The sequence below is a fragment of the Scomber japonicus genome, chromosome 13 (genome assembly GCF_027409825.1).
Source record: "Scomber japonicus isolate fScoJap1 chromosome 13, fScoJap1.pri, whole genome shotgun sequence".
NCBI lineage: Eukaryota > Metazoa > Chordata > Actinopteri > Scombriformes > Scombridae > Scomber > Scomber japonicus.
Window position 1 is genome coordinate 18,485,632 of NC_070590.1, and position 16,525 is coordinate 18,502,156.

The 16,525-nt window shown below is 40.6% G+C and overlaps 1 protein-coding gene across 1 annotated transcript in view; it reads left to right on the forward strand.

Annotated features, from left to right (window-relative positions):
* Window positions 1-16,525, forward strand: part of dchs1b (dachsous cadherin-related 1b) — an 80,816-nt gene that overhangs the window by 50,697 nt on the left and 13,594 nt on the right. The window contains exons 5-11 of the mRNA XM_053331371.1: window positions 10,265-10,453; window positions 11,921-12,152; window positions 12,257-12,493; window positions 13,386-14,441; window positions 14,681-14,868; window positions 15,135-15,231; window positions 15,378-15,535. Coding sequence (XP_053187346.1) covers window positions 10,265-10,453; window positions 11,921-12,152; window positions 12,257-12,493; window positions 13,386-14,441; window positions 14,681-14,868; window positions 15,135-15,231; window positions 15,378-15,535 — 2,157 coding nt within the window. The remainder of the gene's footprint in view (window positions 1-10,264; window positions 10,454-11,920; window positions 12,153-12,256; window positions 12,494-13,385; window positions 14,442-14,680; window positions 14,869-15,134; window positions 15,232-15,377; window positions 15,536-16,525) is intronic.

Consider the following 16,525-nt stretch of genomic DNA (forward strand, 5'->3'; position numbering starts at 1 on the left):
ATTCTGCACCTAACACAAAAACCTCTCAAGGCCATTTTTTGTTTTGTTGGCCACAGTCAATTGATGCATCCAAAAATTCCCAAGTTGCTTTGATGTTTTACCAGCCAGTTACATTTTTCTAAGTAGATTATAGGGCAGGGCTACATGGTTGAAACTCCCAACATTACAATTTTCCAATACAATGTATGCAAAGTCACATTTTAGGTAATCTAACTGATCTTCACTGCAATCATTTTTTTCAAGTGGTATGCTTCACATTTAACAAAACTCTAATGTGTAAAACAAAACCTTCATTACCTAATTGTCTTTGTCTTAAATCACCATTTGCTTGGATTCATTAATGTGGACTGCACAGTTTTGTCAAACAGTAAAACACTATGATCCTATCGTAACAAAAAATTAATAAATTATAGTATTGAATTGCTGCCCAGCCCTAATTTAGCTATCTAAATGCTAATGGTAACCCACCATCATGATTGTTAGAAAACTGTACCAGCCACAAACAAATGTTTCCATCCTTTGGCTGGAGTCCGGTGTTTATTAATTTACATCCATTGTCTCTAGTGTTGCAGCTCATGGTTGACATAGTGACTGATGGGGCCATGGTGAAATTGTGCCATGACCTTAGGGATCACATCCAGGAAGCATGACTGAATGGGCGGAGGGCTATAGAGGCTTAGAGACACTATTTTTGTTTAGTGGAGCAAAGCTGTGCAATCAACAGGGATAAGCCTGAACCTTTGTGTAGCATGTTTAGAAAGTATTGTGTTTATGTCTATTTGCATATCAACTTGAACCATATTATTGCGAGGGCAGGGGCTAAGAACAGTTTGTCTTAACATCTCAGACTAATATAGTGATGGTGTTAATATAGCTTATTTTAAGACTGTAAAACACCAGCTTAATCAGGAGAATGTCATTCTCAGCAGCTCGTACCCAATTTACTACCAGTTCAAAACTTCAACCTAACATGTTTCTCTTCACTATGATAAGAGTTTGAAGTCTTGCAGATCACAGAATCTTAATTAGAATATATTTGCCCTGTGAAAGAAGTTGACAATGACTTTCTCTACTCCTTTAGCAGCTGTCTGCATGATAGATTGTTCAAATCACATGTATTGATCTCCTCTTTTCAGCGATCTATGCTCTCACAGATGGACTAATCAATGCCCATAATCAGAACTGCTCACACACACACACACACACACACACACACACACACACACACACACACACACACACACACACACACACACACTGATTACTGATTTACAAAGCCCACAAACTGAAAAAATGTCTCACAGAGTAGATGATAGAGTTTATTGTTGTCTGAACAATTTTCTAGCTTCTCATCATCTTTCCTTTATGACCCTCCTACTCTTTTTATGCTTTGAACATAAAACATAAATAGGAAACAATAACCAGTCAACAAGATGCTAAACCTCAATTTCCAAGCACCCGCTCCCCATGATATACTCTTAACAGTGGTCTGAGAGTGCCACACACTCAACAAAGACAAAATCCTGTGGCATCCCAGTGGAGGGAAAAAACAGAACAGATTCCACACTCTCTGTCTCTTTGTTATGTTTTTATTGGATAAACCACTAAAATGCCCAAAATACACACAAATGTCCACACCCATTCTGGGAGAAATGCTGCAGCAGAATATGCACCATCCTTAACGCATACTGATGTTTTAGCTAGTTAGAGGATTCTAAATTACCCAGAGCGGTGTCTCTGAGGCATCCATAGGCCACTCACTCTCAATCATTCATCCTCTCATTCATCCAAAAGCCCAACAGCTCAGACAGTCTCAGACAGCAGTCCCCTGTCTGAGGTTCAGCTCCATTCCCATGTTGTATTCTCTTTCTCCTTAATTATTGTTTTCTCTTCATCTTCGGAGCAAAATTACAACTGGAAGACAATAAGTGATAATCATCCCTCACTTCATATTACAGGCTTCACTGTGTAAATGAAATTGATGGACCAGAGAAAATTTTTTTTAAAACATTTTGTTCTCTTGTAGCAGCTTTTGCTTAACTTATTTACATTTCACTTATTTGACGTTTGTGTGTGTAAGATTCTCTCTGTGTATCTGTCTGCAGCTAATTTCATATACTACTGAAACCATCAGCCTGATATTTTTTCGTGCACATTTATGACTGGATGCTCAAGGACCTCTCGTAGTTGTGGTGATTCACAAATTTTGAAAAAAAATATTTTGTAACATATATGACTCTTCACTCCTCCTAACGGGCTGGTAGTTAACAACTGCCTCAGTTTGAATTCTTGTTTCCACAAGGGACAACCAATTATGCCTTGTTGCCATGTTGGATCAATCGGTGCCAAATTTTGGTACCTTGAGAGTGGGTTGTGTTGTGAATTCAAGTAAACATTGATAAGATTCCTTATAAGCCTATCATAAAGAGTAGATTTTCATCTGTTCAGCAGTCGTCGCTATTTTATGTTGAGCGTTACATAGCAAAAGGCATTTCCGGCAATCCGTTAAGATAAAAACAACACTTACCAAGTCTGTTGCATCCCCATTTTTGTTATCTTTGCCGCCATCTTGACTGTACACACCTGGCAAAGATCTGCACTCTAATGAGTACACTCTTCTATTTAGTAATGTAACAACGTTGAGCCTCATTAAGCTCTCAAATGTCTGAGTTTGATTGCTGACCAAGGATCACTTACAAGGCCGCTATGTTGACTTCTCTAATTACTGTATGCTTTAGCGAAAAAATCCCAGCTCTAATTCTGAGCTGATGTTGACAAGAATTGATAATTGCAGGCCATATTGCTGCCATAGTGTGCAAACTTAAGACCATTTAATAACCACGACAGTGAATATATTATGACAATTTTGATTTTGTCTCTGTGGGTGGTGAACGTGCACATCTACCCTTCAACTTTGACACCTGACCTCAAGCTCCTCATTAGCTTCCTTGTTAGCAGATAGCAACAATAAAATCCCTGGTATTTCACAGATATGCAGATCTGTTTCTAGTGGCAGCTGCGCCAGCCAGAGTGGGCCTGTCCGAGGCTTCAGACACAGACAGAGAGACAGGGTTTAAATGGCTATAAATATTTAACAGTAAGTAAAAAATAGGTCTGATTTCTGCAGTGGTTAGGCCAGCTGTCAGTCAGGGCCCACAGGATTCACTTTAAAAAGAATCTTTAAAAGGGGGCAGGAAGGCACCGACACACACAGTTCACAGGCACACACACAATTGCACAATGGGATAAAAGTTGCCACATTGCAGGGCTTTGTGCAAGATAGGATCAAAATCCCCAGCGTCTCTTATCACTCTCCAGAGTCCAGTAAGGTGATGTCATCCCCCATTGTGCTCCTCTATCCCTGTGTCCGTCCCTGTAACTAGCATTTATCTCCCTTTCACCTCGCTGTCATTTCAGAGTTGCTTCCCTCCCCTTTCTTCCTCTACCTGTTTTCAGAAAAGAGATGACAACTTCTGCTTGATTTGTAACTTTAATGGTTATAATAGCTGTATTGTAATGCTGAAAAGCTTCTAGTTTAGACCAGATTGCAGCAATGTTGATTTAATGTTGTTACACATTTAAATTTAGGATTTAGGACTACAGTACTAGATATCAGAACCAGAATACATATGCTCTGTTGCATTGTCGATTTTATGATTACGATTTTGACATATCCTGTGATCCCTCATTTTGTTTGTTTCTAACCGTTGAGTATAAGCAGGCACATGGAGTGACAGCATGTTGTTGAACAAACATGGTTAAACCATGCCTTGTATCCTTTAACATGAGATGTCACCCAAAGATAAACTTCCTAACACACACCACATGTCTACATGTTAAACTCCATGGGATAAAGTTGCAATTCTATGGTGTAGTTGTACGTGTGGAACATGTACAAAACATGTCTTGCTGTTTTTGTTTGTACAAGCATGAACATTTGTGGCAGACAGAAAGAGAAACAGTCAGAGAGAGTTTTTGGTGATCATCATCCTTCCCTATGTTCATTAATAACATTAGCATTCTTTCTTCCAAATATAGAAGTCAATCTCTTTTCCTCCCTCTCTTTCACCTCTCTCCACTGCTCTTCCCTTCAGTGGTTTGATGTTCCTAATCATTTCCAGCCGCGAACTCCACATGAAAGACAACAAGCACTTGCCGTAATAGGGTGCTGAAAGAACAAGTGAGGGAGAGGACAGAAAAGAAGGGAGACGCTAAAAAAGAGAGGGTAGGTCAAGGTAGGAATGGAGATTAAATGAGAGGCGAGATGAAGCCTCAGTCCTCGTTCCCATTTCAAGGTCTCATGTTATCATTAGCCCTGCCTTTTGTTCCTTTGCCAAAGTATTCCCTCCCCCTCTTCATTCCCTCTCCCACCTCCTTCCCTACCATACAGTATATCTTAATTGTACCCATAGTGCCAGAACTCATTGGCAACAACGAAGCAGAAATTGATTTGGAGACTTGAGAATGCCTAATATGAGGAATGTGGCTCACTGGAGAGCAAAGGAATGTGTCAGTGGAAAAAGAGCAACAAGTTGAATGAATTTAGCCCTATCTGACACTCTTACACAGTTTGCCTTTAAATCCAGACTTCTATTACAATTGTGCTAAATAACTAAAGTCTGTCTACAATTATCCAGCAATGATGCATTTTTTCACAAGCTCCAGGTCCATCATGCTCTTTTATGGTCATTGCTGCTACCGCTGCTGCTGCTGCTGCTCTAAAGAATAATTCCAGTTTATTGCAACTTGGGTCTAATTTTCATAGTTTCTGCTATCATTTATATCAGTAATAATACTCATCAAGTTAATTTCTGAGATTTGGGAATGCCATGACATCATTCAAAATAAGTCAGACTTTTAAACAAACTCCCACATGTGCCAAACTTTAAAGAGAAAATTAGGCTGAATGGTAAACAAATGTTAAAATTGTGATTGAAATGAGAAAATAGCTGATCAAATATAAAGTAAACAAGACTCAAAATATAGTGTCATCATGATTGCCAGAACTAAAATAAGAACCAAACTGGAGTTATCCTTTAACCCTGCATATGGTGGGTAACAGTTAATATTAAGCACCCTTTGGGCTTGTTTGACCTGAGAAATGATGATTGCTTTATAAACATTCAGGCCTGGCACCAGTCAGAGTTGTCCTGATCTAATCTATTCTTCCTCTTTGTTTTAAAAGTTTCACTCTGGAAGTCTATAGACTCACTCTCTCCGTCACTTTCATGAGAAGCTATAAAAGCTCAGAGCTGCGGCAGAGCTTCAGCTGCGTTCGATAGGTTGTGCGCAGACTCACGCTGACATTAACTGATGTTTTACAGAGACAAAATGCAGAGGACAGCAGGATCCATCTGGACCAGCGCCCACATCTGGAGAAAATGAGAATAGAGGAGACAAAAGGAGAGAGGCAGCAAAAGGAATGGAGGCATGAATATTGTGAAAGAGAGGAGTATAGAAATAAAAGCACATGAAAGCTGGAACAAGTCTGATGATGTCACACCTGTCCCTCTTGAGGCTGGTTAGATGTGGGCGGTACAGTAGAGTAGATGTTTGCTGTCTGGATGATATGTGTGAGATTTGTGTCTGAGATCTAAGTGGACCCTTGGAGAGACATCCACTTTATCTGAAAGCGAATGACATTGGGAGCAAACGAAGAGGAAGACTAAGTGGAAAGGTAGAGAGACAAAAAGACAGCATAGAGAGAGAGAGTGAGAGAGAGAGATAGTGTGGAAGAGTGAGGCAAATGAGTGATGAGGTCTGGATCTTTACTAATGCTCCAGTGAGTGATCGCGCCTCTACTGTCCCAGCCAGGGATGAATGGCTCTCTATGGACAAAAAGCTCCAGGTCTAAGTCCTGGCTGAATTCGATACTCGGCACGCTCTTCCTGACTGTTTTTCACATAGGCCTAACCAGGCTGACATGTGCTGTGTGAGACTTTGGCTGTGTCTTTTAACAGATATATAGTAGTTGGTCAATGAACTACACATTGTGTATTGTAAATCAAGGTTCTGTATGAAAAGCTGAAGTTGAAGGCATGCTGGATAAATTTATGTTTCATGTACTGTACTACAAGTTCAGATGGTTGGCAGATGCTTAACTGAAGCAGTTGGATTGTTTTTTTGTTTTTTTTGATGCAGCCCATTATGATTTCTCCACCGATAAAGGCTTTGAAAGGCCAATGTGTATCTTCAAAGTTGAAAAGGAAATTGCACAGCTGGTATCCCAGATAATGTATATTACAAGTGATTAGCAGCTGTTATTGATGACTGACCTATCCTTTTTGGCCATGTTTTCTGTCACTGGAGCTTGCCTTTTGTCAAACAAAAAAACTGAAAAATATCACAGCATGAGTTGAAGCTTTGTGCTGGAGTGAAAATAAATATTGTAACCTTGGATATGTTGTTACCTGTGTTTTTTCTTACCCTGTCTTCTTTTCATGATGTCAGATGGCATATCAGAGCTCCCACAGAAAAGAACCACATCAGCAGTTTTAGTTTTAGCACATTAACTACAAAATGTGTACACTTGTGGACCATTTTCCAAAGTGAATCCTGCTCCAGACATTTACAGGCAGCAAATATAGTATCAGTTCATGCCAATAATATAAGGAAATCAACTTGAAAAACCACCATTATGGTAATCCGATAATGTCACCCACATCCAAAAATCAGTTTAAATGTTGAAGACCCAGATGGGGTTATAACCACAAATATCAAAGAGACAAGCATTACACAGTTTAAGATTTAGATGTTGAAGCTGTCTGTGTTTGTGTTGCTATGCACTTGCATGTTTATCACAGCAGGATACCTCTGGAGAGCAACATGAGGAATAGGTGTGCAGAGTCAAGGCTGGCTGGCTAGCAGGTCGTGGATCAGAGAGCAGGTTCTGGCACTGGCAAACACTTTCACCTGGGCTACCAGATCTCTTGATTTAAGACATGTCAAGTATTTACTAGATTAGCTTAGTGGCTTTAAAACTATCCTGTTGTTTTTTTAGTAGAGATGAGTGCTGTAGATGCAGAAAATACAGCAACACACTGGAAGAGGAGTTTTCAGTATCAACCTAATGTCTGTTAGATCCAACCTGCTAGCCTTTGTATTGAGTGTACTAAACATTGACACTGTGCCATCAGATGGATTGAAAGGAGGGAACTGAACCTTACAAGCTCTTGTCTTCTCAGGAGAGTTGATATGACTTTCTTCTGCTACACATTTCAGTCTTTCAAAGGTTTCTGCTGTGCCATTTGTCTCATGTATTGCAGACATGGAGTCTTATCTCTGTCTATGTATTGTCCCTCTTTTTTCTTTCTATGTTTCTTTCTTTTTACTTTATTCCATTTCAGTTTTTCAAGACTGGAACCACATAACCACTGCACAGCACTGTATATGCTTTTGCATCACAAAAATCCAAATCATTACATCTTATATTATATTGCTCCCAAGGTGTCCATGAAAGATGCATAGACGTTTTCTTAGTGTAACCTTGTGTTTGTCTTGCATATGTTTTCCAGTATGAACAATCCATACCATACTGCTGAGGGTTTTCAAATTTTAGAGCGTGTAGAGAATCAATGTCCTGCTCTTCTTCTTGTTCCCAGCCTCCCTGCAAGTCCTTTCTAGCCCGATCCGCCAGTCAAAGGCTATTTCTCAGCATATTCTTGTAATGTACAAAGTGCTTGACCCCTGTGTTTCATATAAACCAAACAAACACTGATATCTGCTTTCCTGTCTTATCCAGGGCAGAACATATTTTGTTGGTGATCTATAGAGTTTTTGGGATAAAGATTGTGATTATGAAGTCACCCTATGACCAGGTGGGCGGTCATGGTGTTTAAGCGTCTTTAATTAGATTTAGGAAAAAGGATGGGGTCATATGTGAGTGTCTGAGTGCCTTTCTCCCAGTTCTCATCACCACAGGTGGCTAATCCATCACAGACAGCCAGAACAGACATGAGCCTAGATTCCAAAGATAGTGTTAGTCTCAACACTGTACTCTATAGGAAGTCCCAGCAATGATCTAAAAATCCCCAGTTGTAAACACTGACCAATGGAAGAGGTGCAGTATGACCCCTCAAAACCACAGCCGTCTAGCCATGGTGACATTGCATCCAAAAGTCCTGAAGGAGCTGTTCTACTTTTCCTGTTTTAATATCCTATAGGAGCAACAGAATGAGTCAAAGTGGTTGTGTTTCAGTCTGTGATATGGCCACTAGGTAAGTGTAATGATGAAGACATGTGTTGGTGGGACGGAAGTACGTTTGTTGCCGGATGTCTGCTACGGTGGTCCTGTGTTCTGTCGAGTTCAAGGCCAGGGCACATTTATAGGCTTCAACAATATGATGAAATCATTAAAAACAAGCACACACATAAGAATATGTATTTTGTCTCTATTCCATTTGAACCCTTTTTTACAAAAGTTGATTGGGCTACAAAACACTACAGTATGGTAACACCAGTGGATGTACAATTATTATAACACAGTATGTCAGAAAATAGACCTGTATACACTTTGAACTTTCTGGTGACATTATGACAGAATATTTGGGCAAATACTGAAAAGTAAAACAAAATGAGATAATGTGAATAATGAAAATAATGTAACTCATCATATAGTCATTTTTGTCAGAATAGCAATCTGACTGAGATAACAAGATCAAATCTGATTTAGAAAAAAGTTAAAATACTAAATTTCAAGGAAAAGGTCATAATTTCTCTCATCTGTTTACTTATTTACACACAATTTCAAACTCAATACTTTTTCTCTAAAACGTTTTCTTATTATATTACTATTTAATTTAATTATTACCATTATTCTTGTCATTTACAACTTTATTCTCATAATACTATGGCTTCTCAAAATTCTCAAAATCTCACATAACATGTCACATACACTCTTTTACAATCTTTTTTTTTTTTTTACCTTTATGGTTCTTTCTTATTGTAATAATCATTGTGCAATACATTGTATGTTATAATACATTGTATTTTATTGTATATCATATTCTAGGAAATCAAACACTGTTGTATGTAAAGTAAATCGGTGTATGTAAAGTGACTGTATGACAGAAAGGCAATGATGTCATGAGTTCTCTTAGGTGTTGGCTCGGCTTCAAGGCTTAGAGATCTAAGGGAGAACGCTACTTTTTACAAGCACCATAAATGCCACCAAACAATGTTATGGACCAGTGTAAAACTTCAGTCAGAGGGAAGACCTCATCGCACAGAGGACATTTCCCTTTCGTGTTTTGAAAGGATATCTTTATTGTATTATGGGATTCCTCAGTGTTTTAATAGATTCATTTGGAGCATAGGCCTATGTGTGTACATTTTGTGTGTGTGTGTGTGTGTGTGTGTGTGTGTGTGTGTGTGTGTGTGTGTGTGTGCAGTAAAAAGATGGCTATAAAGATGAGGGTAGGTTAAAGACATCTGTCTGTCTTTTAAATAGTTTGAAGTTCATTGTAAGAGAAAAAGAAAAACAAGGTGTAAAGATTAATGTCTGAGGTGTATATTCGTGGCTACCCCAAAATGTGTGTGTGTGTGTGTGTGTGTGTGTGTCTGTGTGTCTGTGTGTCAGTCTGTATCTCATTTAAGTTCCAGTTGAAAGCAAGTTTGTGTCACTTGACCTTCTAATGTCAACTAAAGTTCCTCTGTTGACCTCTGAACCAAACCTCTGTCAACACGCTCCTCTCCTCTCCTCTCCTCTCCTCTCCTCTCCTCTCCTCTCCTCTCCTCTCCTCTCCTCTCCTTTCCTCTCCTCTCTCTTCATCCATTATACATATCCATTAATGATCTCATTGTCCTTCTCCAAAGGTTACCTGTCAGTTCTCTTTTTCTCTCTCTGTGTATCCATGGTTACGCTGCCCCACCAGTCCCTTTGCTATTTTTTCAAACACACCATGGGGGTGATCTATCGATTTTTTTATTCATACCATATAGTATGAATTTTATAAGTGAATGGCTCTCACAGATGCTCGATTTTTTATAGTACTCTGGAAATCATAACAAGTAGTGCGATGGCGTGTGATATTTGGACAAGTGCAGATGTATGGGGCTGTGAGGTGTCTGTATTATGGGACGTTATTGTGATAACAGAAAGGCCCTTAGCTCGTATATAATATTTATGACACATGTAGGTTTTCTTTCACGCAGATTTCATGACCTGCTGGGTGTGTTGGCGTGTTGCTTTCTGCGATTTGTGTCTCACGGGCTGTTTGGCATCAGTGGACCGTCCATGCCTTACCTCATGTCTTTTTTCCCTCAGGTGTCAGCCACAGATGAGGATCGTGGTTCCTTTGGTGCTATAACCTACACCTTGGGTTCAGGCTCTGGAGGTGCAGTACCAACCCACTTTATCATAAACAAGGAGACTGGCCAACTTTGCACCAGCACGACTCTGGACCGGGATGAGGGATTGGACAAATTTGACTTGACTGTAACAGCAACAGATGGAGTAAGTTTATATGACTTACTATGGAGTGTAGAAATTAGTAGTTATATCTGTAACTTTTTCATTTTGCCAATCAACTCTTAATCTTAACAGCTACTGTATGATCAAAGAATGATAAATTATAACTGGAGCAGACTTCTGAGGGGATCAAAGCTGTCAGACTAGTGCATCTGTAGCTTGAGGAGGCCAAACACATCGGCTGCTTAGTGTGTGATGCTCATTTCGATCAAAGCTTTAGGCTGAAAGCAAATTAAAGATGTGGACAGCTGCAGTCAAATAAATCTGATCAAACAGACATTCAGGACAGCATCCTGTCCCTTGTGCACTGTCTTCAAAAAATCAAGGGGAAGCAACAACAGCATGGCAAAGCAATCAGGGAGTGTAGGGAGGAAAAAGGTAAAGAAGTAGGAAAACATTTCCATTTCTATAGTCGATTTAAATTAAGTGTTAGGATGATACTATCAAATTTAAGTAGGATATTTGCAAGATCACATTTACACAAGCTTTGCTGCAATTGCCTGTCTTCCCAATCGACCCATTCGTATTTTAAGTGTCGATTAATCACAATAGATGGACTTAAATAGCCAGTGAAACTCTACATGAGGTGCAATAAAACATGAATTAATAATAGTCAGGTTACATTGAAAAAATATATACGGAATGTGTATATCAGGATACGTAACCATTATTATAAATCTATTATTATACACTTAGTAGTGATAGTGTACATATCATTCTCTTTGCTTACCCCTGTTCAGGAAAATATAAAAATAAAGTTTCTAATTTTAGTTTAGTTTAGTTTATGTATTTGAAAAGGGACAGTGTACATTAAATGAACATTTCAAATTTAAATTTAAATGTACCAGAATTAGCTAAAATAGCTAGTTTTCATCAGTTGTCCCTAATTACCAATTTATCTCCTTAACCAACAACCCCACCACACACACACACACACACACACACGCAAATGCTCCTTCTCTCCCACCCTCAACACATTCCCAGCTCGATTCAGCTGGTCCTCACTATTCCTATTTTTAATGGTCTCATAAACCTAAGCCCGCAAACACGGTGTAATGAGCACACACTCGTCCCCTTGCTGACAAATGCTTGTGGTTGATTGGCTCCACATTTCAGGGATCTTCAACACAGAACTCATCTTTCTGTCTTCTTTTGCAGCTGCTTCATCTTAACAGTGTGACATAAATCTTTTGTCACAGATTCATAACATGAAAACCCTGCTCTATCACCAAGGGATGGAAAACAAATTGAATGTTGCCTGGGGGATATAGTGTGCAGGAAGGGAGGATATGCTTTAACTGAAATAGCTGTTATTATGATGTAGTCTCTCTTTATCTCAATAGACTATTCAGTTAAGGTCCGTAATATAATTAAAGCATTGCTTATGTTAACTTGTACAATGTGCACATTATATTTTAATGTAAAAAATATTTCTGAATTTTTTCTTTCCAGGGTGGTTTGAGCTCAGTAGCCCGTGTGAGGGTCTCAGTTGTAGATATTAATGACAACCGGCCTACCTTCTATCCAGCCCTCTACACAGTCAGCCTTAGTACCCATAGTGCTCCAGGTACCTCCATTGTCAAGGTAACAGCCAATGATCCTGATGCTGGACAAAATGGCAGGGTGACCTACCGTATAGTACCTGGAGGAGGCTCTGCTTTCTTCACCCTCAACAAGGACACAGGTATGTGTGTGTAGCATGAACACTTCTACACACATAATCATAACATAGATGACCTAATGTAGTTTTTGTGAAGCAAAGAATCATTTCATCTTTTATCTTTGCAGGTGTAATATCGCTGTCACGCTCGCTCCATGGCAAAGCCAACACAGTCATCTCCATGGTGATATCAGCTGAGGACGGCGGTGGTCTGACAGCACCAGTCAATGCCAGGGTGAATGTGAGTGTGGTAGGAGGCTCAGTGGCATCTCCTGTGTTTGAACAGGCACAGTATTTCTTTACTGTGTCCGAGGATGTTCTCAGAGGCACAGCAGTGGGAGTGGTCCGTGCTACCGCCAAGACAGGTATGGACACATGGGGGCTCAGTGTTCAATGTTAAGGTACTTTCTGTTTGCTTTACTGTGTATCTGCATTTAGACATTTGCTTTAATCAGTTTACTTTACTTGCTTGGCCACTTTTACGTGACAATCCTTTTCTCATGTTTCTGACAAGTACTTGGATAGAAATGCACTAATGGGCTTGAGAATGTATGATGCATTACTGCTCACTCTGGTAGTTGTTCAAATACACACGCAGAAGAGCATACACTCCATTAAGAAATCACATCCATCACACAGCGTGGGCTTTACTGGGATCATTTTCACTCTGGCCAGACTTTTATTTTCTCTCTGTATTAATGATAAAGAAATGGATTTGGATGGGGCTGTAATTCTGAGTGGGAGTCAGAATGAAGTGTTCTCGGTGGTGTAGTGGACAGAAGCACACTTATCTCTGTCTGTGTAACTGTTAAACATTTTCAGTAAGCCTGGCCTCTCACCCACTTAAAGAGAATCCAGCCCTTCATTAACCCTTACAAGAGATATAAGCTGAAATAAACACACCATATCCACTGTCTACCAAAAATGTATATTTTCAGGAATTTTGATGGATCAACAGTTGTGTACATTATGTTGAAACCCTTTCTGTCCCTTTTAGTAATGAAATCCATTTTTTGACAGATGATTAAATGACAACAGTTTAAATCAGTTTTTAGTCATTTTTCAAGCAAACATGCTCCATAGTCCAGCTTCACAAATGTGAAAGTTTTTCTTTTTCTCTGATTTATAACTTTATTAACTGAATAACAGGTATTTTGAAGAATTTTGGCATGCATTTTTCACTTTTTCACTTTTGGAATTTTGGGTTAGGGTCTCTCATTCTGTTTAATTTGCTGTCTCTCTCTGTCTTCCATCCAGGTGCTTCTAAGAATATATTCTACTCCATCTCATCTGGAGACCCCGATGGTTACTTCACTGTGGACAGCGCCTCTGGTACCATTCGTACAGCCCTTCCTCTGGACCATGAGATGTGCTCCAGTCTTGACCTGGAGATCCAGGCACGCTCCGGCTCTCCTCCAGCGTACGGAACTAGCCGGGTACACATAACCATTTCAGATGTCAACGACAATGCCCCCACCTTCCTCCCCTCCTCATCAGAGTCCCTCCTCTTACCTGAGATCACCAAAATGGGGACTGTTATCTACCGCATTCAAGCCACTGACAAGGACTCTGGTCATAACGGTCAGCTCAGCTTTGATTTGATCTCTACTGGGGCCACAGGCAGCAGTGGCCAGAGGACATTTGGTGTTGATCGGGGCAGTGGAGAGGTGCGACTAATTGGGAGTCTGTCATATGAAAGTGTCCCTCGCTATGATCTTCAGGTGGTTGCCAAAGATGGTGGGGCACCTCAGCTTAGCTCCACCTTTACCCTTGTAGTCCACATCCAAGCACAGGATGCAGAAGGCCCCAATTTCGACACCCTGACTTACCGTGTGGAGCTGCGGGAAAACACACCTCTTAACACACGTTTCCTCCAGGTCAGAGCACTCAACAGAGAGGCTTCTGGGAATGGAGGGAGTTCCTCTTCATCCTCCTCCTCTGTTTCATATCGCCTCAGGCCTGATGGTGATGCTGCCGGGTTTGGAATCATGCCAGATAGTGGTTGGCTGTTTGTTCGTAGCTCTCTGGATCGCGAAGTTAAGGACATGTACCTGTTAACTGTCCTGGCCACTTCAGGTCCAGGGGGGGCAGGGAGGACTGGGAGTGCCACAGTCAGGGTGACGGTGACAGACGAGAATGACAATTCCCCCAGACTGAGCCAGGAGAGGGTGTTCCTGGCCGTCAGAGAGAACCTGCTGGCAGGGACGGGCTTTGGCAGAGTGTCTGCAACAGACAGAGATGCAGGACTAAATGCTCGACTGACCTACAAGCTGCTGCACACTGACAGGCACTTTCAGATCAACTCTCAGACAGGTGAAAATAAACACAATGGCTTTGCCTTTTTAGTACGTTTTAATAGCTGCAATATTACACTTCAGAATCAGTTTGTTGTAACAAGAGGAAATGTAGTTACTTCAAAAGCAGCACTAACAGAAGCATGATTTCCCCTGAGATAGTAATGATTTTCAGTTAAATGAACATGGCCATTACTCTGTAACTATTGCAAGTAATATAAGCTAAAGCCTTCACTTGTTTTCCCCTTTTTTATTAAGGTGAAATCAGCACCCGTATTGCCCTGGACAGAGAGCAGCAGTCCAGCTACCAGCTTGTTGTGGTGATACAGGATGGCGGCACGCCCCCTCGCAGTGCCACTGGCACAGCTCATATCACTGTGCTGGACGAAAATGACAATGCCCCCACTTTCATACATGCCAGGCCAGACAGGGAGATGCTCCTTCAGGTGAGAATCAAAAAAGATTAAATAGATCACATTGTGACAGAGAGATCCAGCTCTTTTCAAGATGAGTGATGGTGAAGATGATATACATGTTTATAGAAGATTTTTCATAGCAGCAATGTATGATTTCTTGAAAAAATATTTTTAAAAATTTGTTATAATTAGTTAATCATTTGGTTAAAAAAAACAAGATCATGAATAGGAATAAACATGAAATGATTACACAGAATATTAAGATATATACATTTGATATGACTCTTCCATTGTAGGTGATGGAGGGGCTTCCATCTGGGACAGTCCTAGGTATAGTGTCAGCTAAAGACCCTGATGAGGGAGAAAATGGCACCATCTACTACTCTTTAGCAGGTGAGTGTGACAAATCATCTGAGTGTTATATTTACAAATTTATCTACTTCCTTATCTCAAACCATAATTGATAAAATATTATTTTACTGTTTTCTTGTCTCATCTTAACTTTGAGCTGATCTCCATGTGCATTGCTTCCTCTCAAGGCCCCAGAGCAGAGCGCTTCTCCATTAACCCAACCAGTGGCGAGCTTCGAACTGCTTCCCCTCTGAGATTGGCAGAGCGAGCTGAATATGCCTTTACCGTGACTGCTACTGATCACGGAACACCAGACCTCAGCTCCACCTGCCAGCTTCAGATACAGGTTAACATATACCCATGCATTTGTTGCCCCTTCGAAACATTTACATGGCATCTGGCAATGGCAAACAAAAGCCAATCTGGCGACCAGACCTGAAACTGTCACATCTCCACATTACCTCAGTCCCTTTGCATTCCTTGCTGCGAGTAATTTCCTCAAACTGTGCACAAAGTGAACAGTATAACTGTCAAAGAAATTGGAAAAGGAGGTAAATATGAGAAGGAGAGAAACTGAACCTGTGCCTGTACAAACAAAAGCATCTATCAAATCTAGAGTGTGTTTCCTGCTCCAAAGGTTAGTGGGGTAACCAGAACCCAAGGTGAGAAACCCCGAGCTGCAGGAGGGAGCTGGTCCGGACTGAGTTATTGTTCTGAACTTTCTGCGGGAGGGTCAATCCTGCATATCAACATACAATATCAGGAATTCAACTGCAGGAAAGAAAATGGTCTGCCACAGAAGCATGTAGCCAGAGAAGGGTGGTGGTTTGCTTTGACTGTGCTGCTTTGAGCACAGTGTTTTTATGTGATGTGATTTCAGAAAGGAAAAGGATGCTAATTACAGAGGGAGTGCTTGCCTTATATTTCGCCTTTGCCCCATTTGTGCGACACTGAGATTAGGCAGAGGGGAAACAGGCACCTTGGAATCAAATGCTCCCAGATGAGATTTGATGAGAGCCAGCTGCATCAAATCACACAGAGAGAAAGGGAATATACCACACGGTAGCAGGGAGTGATACACAGGCACAATCGAACTCACTGACTGTAACGACACATTCAAACACTCTCATGAGGTAACATTTCCACATAATGATTTTTGAGATAACATTTCACATAGCTGTGAGACCAGGCACAGGGATATTGTACACCTAAAGTACTACAGTGCACATGCTAGATAGCTTGTATAGGAAGGAGGCATTGGGGCACAACAGGGGAAAGTACATATCGACTGATCTTTTCGGCAGGAACAGAATAGCTGACACCATCTATAACCTTT